This window comes from Dendropsophus ebraccatus, chromosome 12, assembly GCF_027789765.1.
Source record: "Dendropsophus ebraccatus isolate aDenEbr1 chromosome 12, aDenEbr1.pat, whole genome shotgun sequence".
Lineage (NCBI taxonomy): Eukaryota > Metazoa > Chordata > Amphibia > Anura > Hylidae > Dendropsophus > Dendropsophus ebraccatus.
Window position 1 is genome coordinate 5,657,217 of NC_091465.1, and position 21,906 is coordinate 5,679,122.

General features: G+C 47.1%; 2 protein-coding genes across 10 annotated transcripts in view; both read right to left on the reverse strand.

Annotated features, from left to right (window-relative positions):
• Nucleotides 1-8,145, reverse strand: part of TNFRSF25 (TNF receptor superfamily member 25) — a 29,511-nt gene extending 21,366 nt beyond the window's left edge. For both annotated transcript variants that reach the window (XM_069947709.1, XM_069947708.1), the window contains exon 1: nucleotides 7,981-8,145. In XM_069947709.1, coding sequence (XP_069803810.1) covers nucleotides 7,981-8,016 — 36 coding nt within the window. In that variant the 5' untranslated portion in view covers nucleotides 8,017-8,145. The remainder of the gene's footprint in view (nucleotides 1-7,980) is intronic.
• A 2,558-nt stretch (nucleotides 8,146-10,703) lies between these two features.
• The window catches only part of PLEKHG5 (pleckstrin homology and RhoGEF domain containing G5), a 189,548-nt gene continuing 178,345 nt past the window's right edge, over nucleotides 10,704-21,906 (reverse strand). For all 8 annotated transcript variants that reach the window (XM_069948999.1, XM_069949000.1, XM_069949001.1 and 5 more), the window contains 9 exons: nucleotides 21,325-21,435; nucleotides 20,540-20,689; nucleotides 18,677-18,814; nucleotides 17,799-17,918; nucleotides 17,087-17,219; nucleotides 16,618-16,733; nucleotides 15,951-16,096; nucleotides 14,685-15,698; nucleotides 10,704-12,915 (listed from right to left, as the gene is read on the reverse strand). In XM_069948999.1, the coding sequence (XP_069805100.1) occupies nucleotides 12,906-12,915; nucleotides 14,685-15,698; nucleotides 15,951-16,096; nucleotides 16,618-16,733; nucleotides 17,087-17,219; nucleotides 17,799-17,918; nucleotides 18,677-18,814; nucleotides 20,540-20,689; nucleotides 21,325-21,435 (1,938 nt within the window). In that variant the 3' untranslated portion in view covers nucleotides 10,704-12,905. The remainder of the gene's footprint in view (nucleotides 12,916-14,684; nucleotides 15,699-15,950; nucleotides 16,097-16,617; nucleotides 16,734-17,086; nucleotides 17,220-17,798; nucleotides 17,919-18,676; nucleotides 18,815-20,539; nucleotides 20,690-21,324; nucleotides 21,436-21,906) is intronic.

Here is a 21,906-nt window from a genome sequence, read left to right on the forward strand (position 1 = left end):
AAAAAAACTTTAATTCCCCTAATTGTATGTTGTGTACCCTATAGCAGGGGCGGATTAAAGGAGAAGTTTGGCGAAAATTTTTATTAAAGTATTGTATTGTCCCCCATAAGTTATACAAATCACCCACATACACTTATTACAGGAAATGCACATAAAGTGCTTTTTTCGCTGCCCTTACTGCTGCATCAAGGCTTCACTTCCTGGATAACTTGGTGATGTCACTTCCTGGATAACATGGTGATGTCACTTCCTGGATAACATGGTGATGTCACTTCCTGGATAACATGGTGATGTCACAACCCGACTCCCAGAGCTGTGCGGCTGTGGCTGCTGGAGAGGATGATGGCAGGGGGACACTGAGGGACACTGAGCATCCCTCTGCCATCATCCTCTCCAGCAGCCACAGCCCGCAGAGCTCTAGGAGTCGGGTCGTGACATCACCATGTTACCCAGGAAGTGACATCACCATGTTACCCAGGATGTGACATCACCATGTTACCCAGGAAGTGAAGCCTTGATGCAGTAGTAAGTGCAGGGATAAGAGCACTTTATAAGCATTTCCCGTAATAAGGGTATATTGGTAATTTCTATAAGCGCAGTACAGGCTGCACTGCGCATGCGCAGCTTAGTAAAGGCGACGGCGCGGCCGACGTGCAATGCCGCCCCCCCGAGTGACGTCACAAGGCGCCGCTTTACAACACGCCCGGAGGGGCGTGATTACAGCGCCGGAGCCGGCCCAGGACCCAGTGACTACTTGACGAATACCCTGCCCACAGTGACTACTTGTATGGTAATTTGCATAGAGCGCGGGACACAATTAAACTAACTTTGCGAGCTGAATGTTCATGGGACGGGGGGGACAGAGATGGTTAGGAAGCGTGCTGGCTGATGTACCAGCACGTTTTCTTACCTTTATGCCCAATTTTAGTGTGATTGGTTCCCTTTGACTCTACAGCAATGGGACCCCCACCAAACTCTACAACAATAGAACCCCACCAAACTCTGCAACAATGGAACCCCACCAAATTCTACAGCAATGGGACCCGACCAAACTCTACAGCAATGGGACCCCACCAAACTTTACAGCAATATGACACCGCCAAACTCTACAACAGTGCTTCTCAAACTATTTCTACTGGAGCCTCACCCAACAGACCAAAGCAATGCCTGGGCCTCACCAGACTGACCAAGAGGGTGCCTGGGCCTCACCATCTGTGGTGAAAAGCTGAAAATACTGCTAGGACTACCTTTCACCCCTCTCCTAAGCTCTATATTCTAATAAAGCAAGTACAAAATAAATTAATAATGTTGCTAAAATGGAGATTTTGGAGGACTGTGCAGATCGTAGTTACTTTTGTGAAAACTGGCTTCCCAGCTGGGCCTCACCAACAACTAGGGGGCGCCTCACTGGTGAGGCCTGCCTCACAGTTTGTGAAGCACTGCTCTCAAACCAACCAAGCTCTGCAACAATGGGACCCCACCAAACTCTGCAACACTGGGACCCCGCCAAACTCTACAGCAATGGGACCCCACCAAACTCTACAGCAATAGAACCCAACTAAACTCTACAGCAATGGGACCCCACCAAACTCTACAGAAATGGGACCCCACCAAACTCTAAAAAATGGGGCCCCATCAAACTCTAAAACAATAGGACCCAACCAAACTCTGCAACAATGGGGCCCCACCAAACTCTGCAACAATGGGACCCAACCAAACTCTGCAACAATGGAACCCCACCAAATTCTACAGCAATGGGACCCGACAAAACTCTACAGCATTAGAACCCAACTAAACTCTACAGCAATGGGACCCCACCAAACTCTACAACAATAGAACCCCACCAAATTCTACAGCAATGAGACCCCACCAAGCTTTACAGCAATGGGACCCCACCAAACTCTACAGCAATGGGACCCCACCAAACTCTACAGAAATGGGGCCCCATCAAACTCTAAAACAATAGGACCCAACCAAACTCTGCAACAATGGGACCCAACCAAACTCTGCAACAATGGGACCCAACCAAACTCTGCAACAATGGGACACAACCAAACTCTGCAACAATAGGACCCCGCCAAACTCTACAGCAATGGGACCCCAACAAACTCTAAAACAATGGGGCCCCATCAAACTCTAAAACAATAGGACCCCACCAAATTCTACAGCAATGGGACCCCACCAAACTCTACAGAAATGGCAGGTGTCGGCACCTGGTATAGCTGGGAGAGCATCACAAACAACTTCCCGTTGGGTAAAAGCTCTTCACGATTCCAGTACGAGGCTGTGACAGAGCGAAACAGAATATGCTGCTCCCTACAACTTCAACCAGCAGTGGTGATCACAGGAAGATCTACCCTGGTTGTGTAACTAACACTTTTACCCAATGTTTTCGCACCTTTGTAAGTTGTATAATCCACCGCTATTGTAGTCATTCCCGCCCGCCCGCTCTACAGGCGACCCCCCCGAACAGGTGCATGATAGACCCGGACAGTTTTCAAGCATTAGACAACATGGCTGCCTCCTTCCACCATCACATCCATCAACATGGCTGCCTCCTTCCACCATCACATCCATCAACATGGCTGCCTCCTTCCACCATCACATCCATCAACATGGCTGCCTCCTTCCACCATCACATCCATCAACATGGCTGCCTCCTTCCACCATCACATCCATCAATCAGTCGCACCCCCGGGGACACAAAGCCCTCCATAAAAGAGAGTGATAATCCGACACTGTCTAACAACTCTCTTCTTTATTGAAGATAAGTTACTATGATGGTGCAGGAAATGCCTCAGACGCATTTTTCTTCTACCACAATGGCGTCTTATTTTAAAGTGTCGATAGGATACAAAAAAAAAATCAAAAAAATTTCCCTACGTCTCTACCCTTTCAGGATCACGGAGATGAGATGAACCTCTATCAAGGTAAGAGTAGCTTATTGCCTCCCCACAGGCCCCGGCCCCCTGTACATACTCCTCCTGCACCCTGACCTATGACCCTGAGTACAATCGGTGCTGCAGAACTCTGGATAGAATCCATCTCCTTCCTCTTCTGGAAGCCGGTGATAGAACCTGTATCTGACTTCTTTCCCTTGTTACACGGATGTCTGGGCAATAAGCTGATTGCTAGAACTCCCAGCAAAAAGGATGGCAGGTAATTTAAGGAGATCCAGCAGTAAGGTAGTTCTCCTACAGCGCCACCACAGGAGAAGCGAAGCATTGCACTGTGTTCATTCCAATCTATGGGCTGTCTGTGTAATGCAGGACAAGATGGGTCCTCCAGAGCAGGAGACGTTCTTTGTAACCGCTCTCCCCTCAAGACATGAAGACCGCGCTCTATTAATTCAGATTCACTTATACCCAGGTATATGAAAATGGGTCTTCTAAACTGTACAACCCATTAAAGGGGCTATCCAGCGTTAGAAAAACACGGCCACTTTCTTCCACTCTTGTCTACAGGGTGGGTGCAGGTTTTGTAACTCAATCCCATTGAAGTCAATGGAGTTTAACTGCAAACCGCCCCTGACCTGGAGACAACAGCGGTGCTGTCTCTGGGAGAAAGTGGCCATGTTTCTCTAACACTAGATAATCCCTTTAAGTATCCAATAATCCAGAGTAGTGAAGGTATATACTATGTGACATGGTATACTCTCCCTAGAAGACCTGAAAGTGTGGAGAGTAACTGCCCATGTGTGACCCCCGGCTCAGCCCAGTAGGTGGTCGTGCACATTGCAATGCACTTTGAACTCCAGGTGGCGCCCTTCCAATAACATCCCACAACTTTGATCACTTTGGTCCTTCTTTCATTAGCCGGATACAGTCCGTAGTCGCAGAATCCTTACAATTCCTCACATTTTTCAAAGTTCAAAAGTTGATTTTCCAAAATATTATTTTTTTTGTCTCTGAGATGAAGAAGAAATTATTCAAAGTCGGGAAAGTGTGAAAAATTCATGTGGTTTGTGGTCTTATCCTCAGCCAGCTACCCGTACGTGCCGTACATCGCCCCCACCATGACGGATGGGAAGGGGAGAGAGGATCCCGGTCACAGTCTGGGCCAAACCAACATCTACAGGGGGCTTCATACCTACCGACGCTCCTTCCATTCCATGGGATTGGGTCATACAGTGATGTCCGGGAATAAGCGCCCTACGTGGCCAATATTTTCAATGGTCCCAGTGACAGAAATGTTTAGTGATCAAATCAAAAGTGAAAGAAATGGAGATAAGGCAGCGTCACAAATTTCACTTTCGGGCTAAAAATATCAAGAAGGGTTTATGCGACCTGTTACACCTGACAGACCGAAGTGCGTGGCGTAAAGGGTTACATAGACGCCTACAGTCGGCTCAAAACACTGACGTGCGTAGGTTTCTTCAAAGGTCAGGGGGCAAACTCAGCAGTCAGCATTCTTAAAGGGGTTATCCAGGATATGAAAAAACAGGAACAGCGCCACACCTGTCCTCAGGTTGTGTGCGGTATTACACCTTGACTCCAGTTTAAAGGAACTGAGCTGCAATGCCACAGACAACCTGAAAAGAAGAGTGGCGCCATTTTTGAAAGGAGGCAGCCATGTTTTTTCTGGAAAAAGGGGTCTAGTCCTGCTGCTAGAAAAGAAAGGGCCCCAAGCCCCAAAATGTATACATGTATGAAGATTGAGATATAGTGAGATGCCCAGCAATACAAGGACACCGCTGCTTCCTGAAGGGTGACCTGACCCCAGTGATACCACACCGAGGTTCTCACCAGTCTCTTATGGTGAGTGCAGTGTTGGAGTTGTGGTGACTACTTCTGCTTAAGGGTGCGTTCACACCTACAGGATCCGCAGCAGATTTGATGCTGTGTTCAGTTATCTAAATAAAATCTGCTGCGCAGCAGAAAATACGCTGCGGGTCCGGTAAGTGTGAACTTAGAATTTCTGCCACAGGCGACATGAGAGCGATCCATTGACTTTTATTATAGTAAGAGGTGAAGAGCGATGGATGTTCATATACAGCCAGATACATATCTTCTGTCTCCCTGCAGCCGCACCCACTCCTCTCTCTATAGACTTCTATGAGCAGCTGTAATCTTATAGTGAATAATAAGTTTAAGGCAGGAATTAAATAGTCTCATAGATGGAGAAACATTTTTGTCTGATAAGATTTACTATAACATTTTATTTTCCCTTGTGCAGTTGATTTATGTTTGTTGAAAGAGTATTGTCTGTTTAGTTTGTCAGTAGAAATGAGCGAACCTCGAGCACGCTCGGATTCGTCCAAAGCCAAATGCAACGCCGCACAAGTTGGACGCAGCCCTAAGGCCGTAACTTTTTCAGCTAATGGTAATCAAATGCCGAGTGTTTAGGTTCAGACGACTCCAAGCGTGCGCTCACCAATACTAATAAACTAAACAGACAATACACTTTTATCAAACATAAATCAACTGCATAAGGGAAAATAGGGTATAATAATAATATATCTTATCAGACAGAAAATATTTACAGCTGTGGTTGCAAAGAAGATGTGAATGATCTTCCGCAATCACAAAAATAAATAGGTGGACAGTTGAGCCGATCCAGGAATGGCTCAAGGTTCAGCTCCACCAGGGGTGGATGTGTTCAAAGTGGCCAGAAATGACGTCACAGCCGATGAGGTCCCAGTCCTGCAATCTGATTGGACACTGACAGACGATACTGTTCTCCTAATTGTAAACCTCGTGGAAAGATGCAAATATTTTGGTGCAGTCATAACGTGTCGGAGGTCTCAGTGCTGAGGTCAGAGCGATACGTGAGACTAACCACAAGTGTGTTCATGTAAATGTCACTGTGTCAGCTGGAGGCAGCGGCCGCTCGTTCATTATACCAAGAAGAAAGAGAAGGGTTAAAGCCGCCACGACTGCTTCATGCGTCTATGAGGTATCTGCAGGGGGTCCTGCGTCAGGGAGCCCCAGCAGGAGACCAAGAAACCAGTGACAGATTATCAGACTTTCTGGATTATCAAATGTCAGGCAAGGGAAGGTTATAGGGATGATCCCAAGAGTAACGGTATCCCCAGGGTACATGGTAACTAGCTGATCGGTGGGCGTCCGACTTACTGATCATGATTAGTGGTAAGTGAACTTGCTCAAAGTTTGGGTTCAATAACATTCGCCCGAACCTGCACACTCAGCATTTGACTCTGGAGAAGTTTGGTGCCACCCTATGGACGGAGTCCAACATCTTCATCCACCGATATCCAGATGCCGGACGATCGGCCTCCAGCAGGCTCCAGTTGCGCTCCTCTCTGGTTGCCATATACCTATACGTGAGCTGTGCAGCAATGGTGCAGTGTGAGGGGCAGTATAGCGGATCACCGCCGGCCATAGTCATACATCATAGCATCTGAGCCTATGAAACTATGGTGGAGCAGGGAGCCATTGGTTGTGTGCGCGCTTATGATGTCAGCGGTCTGGAGCGAGCGACACAATGATGTCACTGCACAGGGCCACCTGATAGCAGGAGAGGATCCAGATACCCTCAATGGGAACAGAGTTTGGTCATATCAATGGGGTCGAACAAAACCCATTATTATATGGGGCAGAAACAAGGACTGTGACTGCACGGGGGCAGAAATGTGATCACTAGTACTGCATAGGGGCACTATTACTGTGTGAGCCTATAACAGGAGCAATGTTTCCCAGTAGGGCCTAGAGGGGACATTATTTGTGTGTATTACTGTGTGGAAGTCACTATAACTATATGTAACACAATAGGGGGCGCTATGGATGATCATGTGTTTGCAAAGAGATGGGGAAATAGTAGGGAAGGTGCTGGAAAAAAGCAAGAAACTAAAATGTGTATGTGGCTGGAAGACATCTTCATGGCTGTAGAAAAGACAGGAGCACAGAGAAGACGCCCCCCTGTGGTAACTGGATGTAACTGCACTGTAATCACTTCTCTGGTCTGCACAGTACAGCTGGGATCTACCGCTATATGGGCACTGTATGGGGGGGAATGCTGATCTGTGAATATTGCTTATTCAGTAACAGAACTGTGGTAGTATTAGTCACTTTGTGGTCATGGTGTGACAGTATTATTGGTAATATTCCTTTGGCTGACAATTATCTCTCCCGTCCTCTACATACACATGAACACTCGATAAGGCTGAGTGGTCATGTGTTTTCTATAGGATATTGAGGGATAAGCTGTTGCCGGTTACCGGCTTATCTCTCCCAGAACCAAAGGGTTGGATGACCAAATTCCATCAAACCTGGCCCCTGTCTCCAGCAACACCTGGGGAGATTTGTGGTACTGTCTTATAGTAAGATTCTCCTTGTTGGCCACAGCAAGCAATTATCAGTGGAGAGTCGGCCGAACCGGTCAATAGCTGAATACATCACCGCTTACCGGTGACCTGCACCAGCGGTGGCGCGGCATACTGTACCATGGCCCGGATTTACAGCCTCTTCTCATGTTTTAGCATATTCGCACCTTTCCTCATGGAATTATCATGGCTTTCCATTGTTCTCTGCTCAACTATGCACAGTAAAATCGGACAAGGGGGTGTGGCCTTCCCAATACATTTATTACGGGTTTCCCTACCGATTTTGGTGCACAGTGTTCGCTCTTTTCTGATAACTTTATCTTGGTCTGTTTTGCTATTATTGCTTTGGTCGGGGCAACATGGCGGCCAGCGGCTCACGTAGTCACAATGTGAAAAACCAGTCAGGTACACGAAGGGGTAATGGGACAGGACAAAAAACGAAACGTATCAGGTTTGTAAAAAACCTGAGCGTCACCGCCCAGGATGCCATCTTACGTCTGGTCTAGAGCCAATAAACCGCAGGGTGTTTACTCACCTCTAGTTACTATAGGACGGTATTATTATAGATATATGATATATACCTCCCATCCAAGCAACAATCCCTGGGACCCAACCAATGGTCTGGGGGATCGACCCCAAGATCCCAGAAATAAGATGGGGGCAAATAAGTCTAAAGAAGGCATAAAGCTGCGACTTACCCAACCCAGCAGCAAGACCCAGAAGAAAATCTTCATTTTAAAAAAAAAATCAATGAGTCGTGGTGCCTGTAACCGGATGGATCAGCTGCAGCCTCCCCGCCAGGAATGATGACCGCCACATATAGAATGTGAGTCCTCGGTATATTGCCGGCAGCCACGCCTCCCCTGTCGTGTCACGCTGCAGCCCCCACGCCGAGGGTAAATGCCTTCACTTCTCAATCGTGACCACAACAAAAGAGCATTTCTGAAAACTTGCTTCGTGTTATAAGCGAGAGGATTTGTAAAAAAAAAAAAAAAAAATTTTAAATTTACGCGAAGAACACTCAGTAATGGGAGAGGAAAGAGTGATGTCAGCGCCGGCTCTGGTTATACAAAAACACTGCTGACTGAAGACATGAAGACTAAGGGGAACAGGCCGGAACGTGAGTCACGGGATGGAAACTGGCCCTAAAAATCATCAAATATTCAAAAACATGAGGCATATAAGATAAGATACATAGAAATGTGAGATACATGGAAATGTGATACACAACAAAATGAGATACATAAAAAGATGAGATACACAACAACATGAGATACATAAAACCTTCTATGTTCCATCTACCTCCAGGCCCACTCATATATTGACTCCCAGGGAATGTACAATTTACATCCGTATTAATACCGCCACACCATGACCACCACACTGTTACTGACTAAAACCCCATACTATACTAAGACCACTGTCCCCTATACAGTGGTCAATACCTGCTCTACACAGCTACCAAACAAATGATGGCAGAGACGTCTTCTCTGTTCACAGTCACTCACTTAACTTTTTATTTCCATCTGGCCCAGCACTCGACTCTTCTCTGTTCCCCCTATAGTAATTAGGTCCCTCTGTCACCCATTTAATAATTAACCCCCCTGTGTCCCCACATAGTAGATAGCTAATCTTTGTGCCCCATAAAATAGGTTTCCCTTGTGCTCCCATATAAAAGTTAGGTGTTCTGTGTGCCCCCATAGAGTAGTTAGGTGCTCTCTGTGCCCCCATAGAGTAGTTAGGTGCTCTGTGTGCCCCCATAGAGTAGTTAGGATTCCTCTGTGCCCCAATCCTTTGGACTGAGGAAAGACAAATAAAAGTGTGTGGGAGACTGACAGCTAGAAAAGACATCTCGAACTGCTAACATGGCTACATAGATATCATAGAACTCTAGCTGCCTTCAGCCACCTCTAGGGGGAGCTCACTGTATACGGACTTATACAACTTGTATTGATGTCAATGGACACAGTAGGGGTAGTTCAGTGCTGGGCCCCTCTCCTCGTAGACCCTGTAGTGGATACATAGTCCGCCTCAATAGGTGGTACATATAATATGTTCCCAAATAATAGGTGCTCTCTATGCCCCCATATAGTAGTTAAGTCCTTCTGTGCCCCAGTATGGTAGTTAGCCTTCTTCTGTGCCCAGTATGGTAGTTAGCCTTCCTCTGTGCACCAGTAAGGTAGTTAGTCTTCCTCTGTGCCCCAGTATAGTAGTTAGCCTACCCCTGTGTCCCAGTATGGTAGTTAGCCTACCTCTGTGCCCTGTATGGTAGTTAGCCTTCCTCTGTGCCCTGTATGGTAGTTAGCCTACCTCTGTGCCCCAGTATGGTAGTTAGCCTTCCTCTGTGCCCCAGTATGGTAGTTAGCCTTCCTCTCTGCCCCAGTATGGTAGTTAGCCTACCTCTGTGCCCCAGTATGGGTAGTTAGCCTTCCTCTGTACTCCAGTATGGTAGTTAGCCTTCCTCTGTGCCCCAGTATGGTAGTTAGCCTTCTTCTCTGCCCCAGTATGGTAGTTAGCCTTCCTCTCTGCCCCAGTATGGTAGTTAGCCTACCTCTGTGCCCCAGTATGGGTAGTTAGCCTTCCTCTGTACTCCAGTATGGTAGTTAGCCTTCCTCTGTGCCCCAGTATGGTAGTTAGCCTTCCTCTGTGCCCCAGTATGGTAGTTAGCCTACCTCTGTGCCCCAGTGTGGTAGTTAGCCTTCCTCTGTGCTTCAGTCCTCTTATCTGATTCCAAACAAGTCCCTATAACAGTCCTGAATATCCCAATACCAGTAGCATCCTAAATGTCCCCATGATAGTAACAACTCAAACATCACAATACCAATAAAATCCAGAGGGCCCAAATATTAATGACAACCCAGTGCAACAGTATCGCAATACCTAGAACACTCTAAGTGCTTGTATAACAGTATCAGCAATGGAGCCCCCATAACAGTCTAAGTGCCCCAATAACAGTATTAGCCATGGAGGCTCCATAACAGTCTAAGTGCCCCAATAACAGTATCAGCCATGGAGGCTCCATAACAGTTTAAGTGCCCCAATAACAGTATCAGCCATGGAGGCTCCATAACAGTCTAAGTGCCCCAATAACAGTATCAGCCACAGAGGCTCCATAACAGTCTAAGTGCCCTAATAACAGTATCAGCCACGGAGGCTCCATAACAATACAAAGGCGAGTATCTAAATCCCAGTAACATCCTTAGTGTCTCCACTACAGTCACATCTAAGAGACGTCGCCATGCCTTGTGCCCACTCTAGGCCAACTATGGAAGCTTCAGCTACTCCTGTCATACACCTCCGGAGCAGCGCTCATCTGGTTGCGGAGGGCCATTCCAGCAGAGGAGCCCTGTATGGATCTATATACATCTTGCCGTTCACATTCTCGCGTATTACGGAGTGAAATAAAGCCGCACGTCCATCGCAACATTTACAAACATTTTATTACATTTACAATTTTATTTCCAAATTATTAGGAAAAGTTTATCAGTTTCTTATATATCTTTTCTTTTACAAAAATGATACCACCGTAAAGAAGTAATATGTTTTAATAAATAAAAATTACCCTGCCGGGGTATAAAAAGGTGGATGGGGGGGGGGATACATTACAATGTTATGTCAAACCTATTAATAGCTAAACCATATTGCCTCCGCTGTGGCGGCCATTTTGCTCTGAGAAATTCTTTCCAATGTATTCATTTTTACAAACAGCGCCACTCTGGCCTATAGGCCGATTGGAGTATTGCAGCTCGGCTCCGATCAAGCGAAAGGGACTTCGCTGCAGTACCAGACACAGACTGTGGGTGGTGCTGTTTCACACTCATGCTGTGGTTCATCTCGTAAAAACGGCTGCCTCTGCGGTGTGATACGGAAGTATTAGGAGCAGGTGAGTAAGAGCTGGGTATGAAAAGACTGATATGATATAGAATATGTACAGGTTACGGGAGTCTAGCTGATACAGTAACTACAAATTATCTTACAAGTAAAGTGCCTTCAAAAGTTTAAATAACGTAACAACCAAAAAAGAACCAAACAAATATTTTCAAGGAGAAATAATTTAAACATTGGCAAGCACCATGGGTAATACTGTCACTGGACATCCTCTCTACTGCCGTATAACGTCCCCCTCCTTATGGGGCAGGGAGGGGGGGTTCACTTACTTAAACACTAGCAACTTATCCCTGAAACTGAGTGACAGGATGGAGTCTTCCCGGTTCTGACGCTCTACAGGAATCAGACTTTGGTCACGTACGGAAGCTTTCAAGGAGACCCGTTTCTCAATGTGTATACAGGCGGGAAGACCTCTGTATAATACACCTGCTATTACAAGATAGAGCTATATGGACAGAGCTGTGATGTCACCTCTTAGGACTGGTGATGTCATCGCTCCTTTGTTCATCGTAACTTACTGTAATCTGTAAATTTAGAGCCTTGGGACTTTACTTGCTAGAACTGTGGCTCCTCCTCCCCCTAGAGATAGGAGTAACAGGAGTAACGCTGTGGTTTGGCTAGTGCTGGGTCTGAGGGGGAGGAGCATAAACCAGGGATTCTCTCTTTGGTTTTCCTTATCTGAAGCCCCACCCCCGCGGAGCAGTCAGTAGATAGAACACAGTTTTGCCAAGATTGTTCCTTGCACCTTGGGCGCCCATATACTTTAGATAGCTGTTGGGTGAATATACACATAAGTGTCAGCCACAGCATCTTTTAAGTTAACAGATGAAGATACAGGCGGGGAGCCCACTACTTTCCTGAAAAAAATCATCTGAATAAGAAGAATTGGCAAAATCTGAGCCCCCCTTTAAAAGGGGTTGTCCAGGATTAGAAAAAACATCTCTGCTTTCTTCCAAAAAACAGCGCCCTCTTGTCCTCAGGTTGGATGTGGTATTGCAGCTCAGTTCCATTAAAGTCAATGAAGCCAAGTGGCAATACCACACACAACCTGAGGGCAGGGGTGGCACTGTTTTTAGACAAATGCAGCCTGGTTTATACAATGCTAGATAACCCCTTTAAGTAGCCACAAGACTCAAAAGCAGATAAAGACTGGAAGAATCACAGGAGATTGGTCGATATGGTCAGTGCCGCCATTTTGCTTTGTACTGTCTTTCCTATACAAGTCGTGGTGGCTTGTAATATCCTTATAATTGACAGTAGGGTCACATGGTCCCTTCACTCTGTCGGAGGTGCAGTAAACATGTGGTAGGCGTTATTATGAGCTGTGCTAATGGGCGCGTATAGCGGATGGGGGTCAGTATGTAAGACGTAAAGCAATGCTGTGAGTCTGCTGGATGCATAATTCAGGTCCATGAGACGAGGCGGATGCGCTTGGTCACCGTAACACTTGGAATCCACCAATCAGGCACCAGTCCGACCATCGCCTCTTTCTGCCATGACCGTTCTCATCATAACAAGAAGTTCTTTATTGCTCAAAGTGCAAAGACGATGCGTTTCAGAGTCTCGGAGAGGGGAAGATTTCATCGACCAATCCAGTCTCTCCAACCATCCAGACCGAGAGCGGCCTCAGGCCTAGACGATGAGCGCCACGCCCTTCAGCCACGCTGACATCCATTCACATCTGGTAGAAGGAACAGGATGCGTCCGACATTTATTCTTCTGCTGTTCCCATGTGTTACACCTCCCTGAAAATACAACAGATGAACGTGTGTCAGTATAGAGTTTATATATCCTGGAACCAGGTATAAACCTCAGTGACAGGCTGGTTGCTATGGACAGACTACCTAGCAACAGCGTTATGGGGGTGTCAGGAAGAGAAGGCCAGGACTAAAATGGTTTGTGCCATTAGCCTAACCTCTGTCCTTACACCCTAGTAGGGCCGAGAAGATAGAGGGGGCCCCCGCTCCATTAGCCAAAGAGGAGACTCCAGGGAACCTCCCATTATAGAGGCTCATACTGAAGGCTCCAACACAAATGTGAACTGAGGCTTAACAGGTACCTGTCCCCATGCTGCAATCTCCTGATCGACTTGCAGGTGTAGCCGGCACCAGAAGATCGGGTTGCCATAGATACTGGCGTGGGACGTATCCACGGCAACCTGCAGGCCGATTGGGAGATTGTGGCATCTGAACAGCTATCCTTTACCGCGGTCATACACCGTCTCTCCGGGTCCCCCATATACCTGCACACTCACTTAGATGGAACGTGCATGAGGGAGATAAACCGCTGCCAGATACCTCTGTGCGCAGCCCAACTCCCTTACAGGTTATGAGGAGACTGGGAGACCCCCATGCACATCAGATCAGCTGATCCCGCCAAGGGGAGTTCACACATTTGCATGTGGATGTACTAGTTTTTTCAGGTGCAGTTTTCATGCAGTATTAAATGCACCTCACCTGCTATGTGTGAATACACCCTTAGGCCATGTCCAGACTACCTAAGAACGGAACACCGCGGTCTCTGAAAAGATCATCCCGGCCCCACTGCACACTATGGAGCTTGCAGACGGAGCCGCTCGCTCCATAGTGTGCACTCACAGGGTTTTCTACAGCTGCTATTCAATGAATAGGGGCCGCAGAAAACTGACATGTCAGTTTTTTACAGCGCCACGAGATCCCAGCCGGAGCGTATACTATGTGTATATGCTCCGGCCGGGATTCCATAGAAGGCAAAGCAACATATATTTTCATAAAAAGTACGTCCGTTGTTGCCGATTGCAACAACGGCCGTACTTTTACTAAAATATACATTGTGTGAACATAGCCTTAAAGGGGGTGGTCCAGGCTTAGAAAAACATGGCCTCTTTTTTCAGGGAACAGCGCGCCACTTCTGTCCTACGTTTGGGTGCAGATCTGCAGCTTAGTTCCACTGAAGTGAATGGAGGCTGGATTGTAATACCACACACAGCCTAAGGACAGGGGTGGCGCTGTTTTTTGGCGGAGTGATTAGTTCTGGTTCGATACAACTACAGTTTGTCACAATGTAACGATTACCCAGTGAGTTCTGTGCACGCACTCTGTTTTGATTCACAGGACTCATGCACAGAACTCAGCCGGCGTAGCACATATCCAGCAATGCAATCATCTGGCGTCAGCTTCGTGCCGATTTACAGCGCTCTCTATTTGTGACCCTTTAAAGGAATTATCGAGAACTAGAAAAAGCACATGTTATTTTCATGCAAAAAACAGCACCACCCCTGTCCTGGTTGTGTGTGGTATTACAATTCAGCTCCATTTACTTCAATGGAACTGAGCTGCAAAACGACACACAAGTGGGCGCTGTGTCTGGAAGAGAGCGGCCATGCTTTTGTAAGACTGGACAATCCCTTTAAATGGCTGCACTAACACCAGTTGACAAATACAGGGTCAGCGCAGCGACTAGTGGCGGTGACATGTGGCGGCCATTCCCCCTTCTATTGGTCATCGATCAGTTAGAGACAATCGGATGGACTTACGAGGCGGTGAGGGTGGAGTTCAGGAGTAATGTGGTCCTTATCCTGTACAGCTGGGCCAGGGTAAGTTTCCTGTGCTGTGCTGACTGCGGGTCGGACATTGTCCTCCTGGCACAGCCAGGTGCGGCCTCATTGTCCATCTCGGCCCCATGCTCCTCTATATAGTGTTCGGTGTAAGAGGTGCAGTACTCCTGGGAGTCCAGCTCGTAGTCCGGGAGGGCGTCGAGCTGCTGCGACAAAGGATCTTCGGAGGATTTGGAGAATCGCATCTCTTCTGAATCGGAGAGGTCGGAGGAGCTGCTGCTGCTGCAGCTGCTCAGGTTGACCACAGTCTGTCTGGTATACTCTGAATGAGATCGGGGTCTCGCCATGTGTTCCTCCGCCTTCCTCAGGGAGCGCTCCACCAAGCTAGTCCTTTTGTGGGAGACGTATCGGGCTCGCTCCTTTCTGCCGCCGGTGGAGTCGATAAAGGCGTCCGGTCTGGGAGCGATAAAGAGTTCACACAGGCTCTTACTCTGTGTCAGCTGAGACTCCTCGCTCTCCGGGGTGGTCGGCTCGGCCGATATCAGATGGAGGAGATTGGCCTCAGACTTGGACTTCAGGACCTTGGACTTGCAGGGCAGCAGCTGGACCGGGGTTCTCCTCTTCAGCTTGGGGGAGGTGGAGCGCTGAGAACTGACCGACTCCCGCTCTTCTTCCGTCATCTCTTGTTGCTGACGTTCTACAAACTCCTCCAGCGAGGTGGGAGAGAGGGTCCCGTAGGCGCTGTCGATGGAGGATGATCTGCAGGCGTTGGGCTCCAGGGTTAGGTAGTTGGACTCCGCCGCTGGGTTGGCCTCGGAGGTCTCCATGCTCTCGAACATGTCCCTGGTGGGGGTGATGGAGGAGGCGGTGGTACTGATGGAGGTCTCGTCAGACTGAGAGCTGAAGGGGCCTTGCTCGGTCTCAGGGGACGAGAGGTCTTCACAGGCGTCAATCACCACAACTGATATGGTTTCTGTCGAGCTGTCCGATTGGCTGCAAAAAAATATAGAAAAACATTACACAAAAGCTCAAATAAAAGAGCTCTAGATCATCCTCCTCATGGGACGACCCCAAATGTATCACTATAAACATTCCAAGACGTATGTAAGAACATCAAGGAACAGTAATTGTGTAATGCCCACATTCCCCTGCGGTGGCGCTGCAGGGAGACTGAGCACTTCCTGCTGAGGTCCTCCCAGATTACAGCTGCAGGACATCATGTGATCACGTTGTGAGGTCACCTACCTGTGCAGCATGTCGGCACTGCTCCGTCGCAGGATGGTGGGGGAGCTGGCTGCGGAGGTTCCACTTTCCATGTCTTCTTCCTCTTGAAGGTGCGATACCTGCCGCTGGTTCTGCACCTGTTCCTGGCGCAGTCTCTGTAACAAGTTCTGCAGAGACAGGAAAGATGTAATATGTTAATGATTGATAGGTTAGGAATCAGAACAGACAGCAACACAGCGCCACCACTGGCTGGGTTTGGGATTGCAGCAATATAATCCAGACTAAATCTAACCTGACTCTATAGGATCCCGGGACCCTCCCTGCTATGGCATTACCCCACAAATAAAATTCAGATCTGTCCTTAAAGGGGTTAGGCTATATAAAAAAACATACAGTGCCACATCTGTGCAGATTTTTTATAATCCTGTACAATCCCTTCAAGGGTTCTCTGCTTGTTAGCAGGGTCCCTTGATACATGTCCTCTTGCTGGAACCCCCAGTCATTATCTGTGGGGAACCTGATGGTCTGTGTTCAGTGTCCCTGCAGCGCCACCATAGGGGAAAGGAAGCATTACACAGTGTCCATTCCTATAAGTAATGCTGGACAGGACAGGTCCTCCAGGGTGAGGGACGCTGTTTGCATTCTCCCAATCTCCCTCTAGAGGGCAGTGTAATAGTCAGTCCCTTACCTGTGCATTGAAAAGTGCCTCTACCCATCCCCGGCACAATGACTGGCCGCTGGCCTGAAACGTATAGGCGCCCACCGCACTCCTGAACTCATTCAAGTAGATTAGGAGGAAGGAACCTGAGAGCGGTGGAGGAAAGCAACGTATTAGCCGAGAAATGGGGTCAAAAAACGCTAAACGACTGCAAAGTCTGACTATGACCCGAAGATTGGCACATCCGCTTTATAGCTGTGAACAATTGCGGCAGCCCCATAGAGAACGAGGATGCAAATACCGGGAACTACTGCCAATAAGTCCCCCGATTATCAATCATTGTACTACAACCTGTGGCTTCAGCTGGCAGGGCACGATGGGAGTTGTAGTATAGCGACAGCTGAGGAGCCACAGGATGGAGAACACTGCAGTACACTATGAAGAAACAGGAGCGCTAGCACCATCTAGTGTCCAGAAATGATACTGCAGCAGGTGATACCTGTGTCTTTGAGTTCTCTACAGATGACTCTGTCCACCAGTAATGGCTGCCTAATCACTTTGGTTCTCTCCGCTTTCTTCACTGGTTTTGTGATGAGGAAAAGATCCGTAAACAGGAAGCAGTAAACATCCATCTGTAAGAACAAATACATCAAACCATTCGGTCAGCGAGAGGTTAAAGGGGCAGTTCACAAAACAAAACAAAAAATTCTTTTAAATCACCTGGTGCCAGAAAGTGTCAGAGATTTGTAATTTACTTCTATTAATAAATCTCCAGTCTTCCAGTACTTTTCAGCTGTTGTATGTCCTGCAGGAAGTGGTGTATTCTCTCCAGTCTGACACAGTGCTCCCTGCTGCCACCTCTGTCCATGTCAGGAACTGTCCAGAGCAGCAGCCAATCCCCATAGAAAACCTCTCCTGCTCTGGACAGTTCAGCAGAGAGCACTGTGTCAAACTGGAGAGAATACACCACTTCCTGCAGGACATACAGCAGCTGATAAGTACTGGAAGACTGGGAATTTTTTGATAGAAGTAAATTACAAATCTCTGGCACTTTCAGACACCAGCTGATTTGAAAGAAAAAAAAATGTTGGTGAACAATCCCTTCAATTCAGGGATTCACACTAGCATAATATAGATGTGTCAGTCGGTGACTGATCTGATGACCAGAACTAACAGCTATCCCATCTTAGAGTGTAAGCTCTGCTGCCCACCTTGCTGTCCTTCCCTTCTTTCATCTTCAGGCTTCCCTCCAGCAGAAGTTGTCGGGTGTCATCGGGGGATGTCCCGATCATTGGCGCCGTCAGATCCAACTTACAGAATTCCTTCAATATCTAAGGTAACGAGATATATAGAATGACATAGTATATATAGCAAAGTATAGTATATATAGCAAAGTATAGTATATATAGCACAGTATAGTATATATAAAACAGTATAGTATATATAGAACGACATAGTATATATAGCACAGTATAGTATATATAAAACAGTATAGTATATAAAGAACGGTATAGTGTATATAGAACAGTATAGTATATATAGAATTGTATAGTGTATAGTGTATATAGAACAGTATAGTATATATAGAACAGTATAGTGTATATAGAATGGTATATATATATATATATATATATATATATATATATAGAATAGTATAGTATATATAAAACGGTATAGTATATATAGAATAGTATATATAGAAGAGTATAGTATATATAGAACGGTATAGTATATATAGAACGGTATAGTATATATAGAAGAGTATAGTAAATATAGCACAGTATAGTATATATAGAACAGTATAGTATATATAGAATGGTATATATAGAAGAGTATAGTATATATAGTACAGTATAGTATATATAGAAGAGTATAGTATATATAGCACATTATAGTATATATAGAACGGTATATATAGAACTGTATAGTATATAGAACGGTATAGTATATATAGAATAGTAAATATAGAACAGTATAGTATATATAGAATGGTATAGTATATATAGAAGAGTATAGTATAATTAGAAAGGTATATACATCAGCCACAATAATAATATAAAGGTAACATAAAGGGTGACTCCTCCCTCACCTTATCCACTTCATCTGAGCTGCTCTCCACGGCTTCGTAGGAGTCGATGCGGCTGATGATGGCCGCCAGACGCTGCTGCTCCTGCCGCTGCCGCATTCGGGAGTTGACGTGATTGATGAAACGCTCCACAGAGTTTATCTACAGGAGGAAGAGTGATAAGTAACTAGAGGTGAGGCTGCTGCCCAATCACTCCGATCCACCAATCATACACATACCCTGGGGCAGGGTATGTGTATGGGGCAGGTTATGTGTATGGGGCACTGTATGTGTATGGGGCAGGGTATGTGTATGGGGCAGGGTATGTGTATGGGGCAGGTTATGTGTATGGGGCACTGTATGTGTATGGGGCAGGGTATGTGTATGGGGCAGGGTATGTGTATGGGGCAGGGTATGTGTATGGGGCAGGGTATGTGTATGGGGCAGGGTATGTGTATGGGGCACTGTATGTGTATGGGGCAGGGTATGTGTATGGGGCACTGTATGTGTATGGGGCAGGGTATGTGTATGGGGCAGGGTATGTGTATGGGGCAGGGTATGTGTATGGGGCACTGTATGTGTATGGGGCAGGTTATGTGTATGGGGCAGGGTATGTGTATGTGGCAGGTTATGTGTATGGGGCAGGGTATGTGTATGTGGCATTGTATGTGTATGGGGCAGGGTATGTGTATGTGTATGGGGCAGGGTATGTGTATGTGTATGGGGCAGGGTATGTGTATGGGGCAGGGTATGTGTATGGGACAGGGTATGTGTATGTGTATGGGGCACTGTATGTGTATGGGGCAGGGTATGTGTATGGGGCAGGGTATGTGTATGGGGCACTGTATGTGTATGGGGCACTGTATGTGTATGGGGCAGGTTATGTGTATGGGGCAGGGTATGTGTATGGGGCACTGTATGTGTATGGGGCAGGTTATGTGTATGGGGCACTGTATGTGTATGGGGCAGGGTAAGTGTATGGGGCAGGGTATGTGTATGTGTATGGGGCAGGGTATGTGTACGAGGCAGGGTAAGTGTATGGGGCAGGGTATGTGTATGGGGCAGGTTATGTGTACAGGGCACTGTATGTGTATGGGGCACTGTATGTGTATGGGGCAGGGTAAGTGTATGGGGCAGGGTAAGTGTATGGGGCAGGGTAAGTGTATGGGGCAGGGTATGTGTATGGGGCAGGGTATGTGTATGGGGCACTGTATGTGTATGGGGCAGGGTATGTGTATGGGGCAGGGTATGTGTATGGGGCAGGGTATGTGTATGGGGCAGGGTATGTGTATGGGGCACTGTATGTGTATGTGTATGGGGCAGGGTATGTGTATGGGGCAGGGTATGTGTATGGGGCACTGTATGTGTATGGGGCACGGTATGTGTATGGGGCAGGGTATGTGTATGGGGCAGGGTATGTGTATGGGGCAGGTTATGTGTATGGGGCAGGGTATGTGTATGTGGCATTGTATGTGTATGGGGCAGGGTATGTGTATGTGTATGGGGCAGGGTATGTGTATGGGGCAGGGTATGTGTATGTGTATGGGGCACGGTATGTGTATGGGGCAGGGTATGTGTATGGGGCACTGTATGTGTATGGGGCACTGTATGTGTATGGGGCAGGGTATGTGTATGGGGCAGGGTATGTGTATGGGGCAGGGTATGTGTATGGGGCACTGTATGTGTATGTGTATGGGGCAGGGTATGTGTATGGGGCAGGGTATGTGTATGGGGCAGGGTATGTGTACGGGGCAGATTATGTGTATGGGGCAGCTTATGATCCTCTCACTGTTTGGGCCCCAGTCCCACCACCATGATCATAGGAGTCTGTCCCATGTAAGGATTGGGCATCCGGAGGGTTCTCTGGGTCTGGCCGCCATGGCGTACCATGGTGATGATGGACTCTCGGATGTGATGGTCGTCGGTTTTCTTCAGGATGGACTTCAGCAGCAGCGGGTACTTGGTGAGACGTTGGTGCGGCTTCACCAGCATGTCGCTCAGCTTCAGGCGGTTGCATTGCTTGTGTTTCTCGGCCCACTGCAAATACAAAACCCATCACCATTAAAGGGGGCCTCCAGTTTGGACCTCTGCCTGCAGCGTCACCGCAGGGGATACTGGGTATTGCGCACAGGCTATTTAAATGCTATCTGTGTAATGCAGGACAGACGTTCGGTATACCCCTCATCACAGAACAGAGGATCCCCCCATAAACTATTCACAGACAAGGTGGAACACCAACCATAAAGGAGAACACCGACCACAGAAGAGAACACACCGACCACAGAGGAGAACACACCGACCACAGAGGAGAACACCGACCACAGAAGAGAACACACCGACCACAGAGGAGAACACCGACCACAAAGGAGAACACCGACCACAGAAGAGAACACCGACCACAGAAGAGAACACAGACCACAGAAGAGAACACAGACCATAGAGGAGAACACCGACCACAGAAGAGAACACCGACCACAGAAGAGAACACCGACCACAGAGGAGAACACCGACCACAGAGGAGAACACCGACGATAAAGGAAAACACCGACCACAGAAGAGAACACTGACCATAGAGGAGAACACCGACCATAAAGGAGAACACTGACCATAAAGGAGAACACTGACCATAAAGGAGAACACCGACCACAGAAGAGAACAGGATAGACACTCACCGTCACATAGGCACGAAACAAATCATTGTCCCGGTGCAGATTCCTCATGTACTCCATGCAGCCCTCCTCCTCCATACAGTATCGGATGTACGGCTTAAAGAGCGACTCAAACTGCAAAGAGATATCACAGGAAATCAACTCACACCCCGACAGACAGGCGACTTATGTGTGACACTATGTATGATGTGTGACACTATGTACAATTTGTGATACTATGTATGATATGCTGACACTATGTATGATGTGTGACACTGTATGATATGCTGACACTATGTATGATGTGTGACACTATGTATGATGTGTGACACTATGTATGATTGTATGATGAGTGACACTATGTATGATGTGTGACACTATGTATGATTGTATGATGTGTGACACTATGTATGATGTGTGACACTATGTATGATTGTATGATGTGTGACACTATGTATGATGTGTGACACTATGTATGATGTGTGACACTATGTATGATTGTATGATGTGTGACACTATGTATGATGTGTGACACTATGTATGATGTGTGACACTATGTATGATTGTATGATGAGTGACACTATGTATGATGTGTGACACTATGTA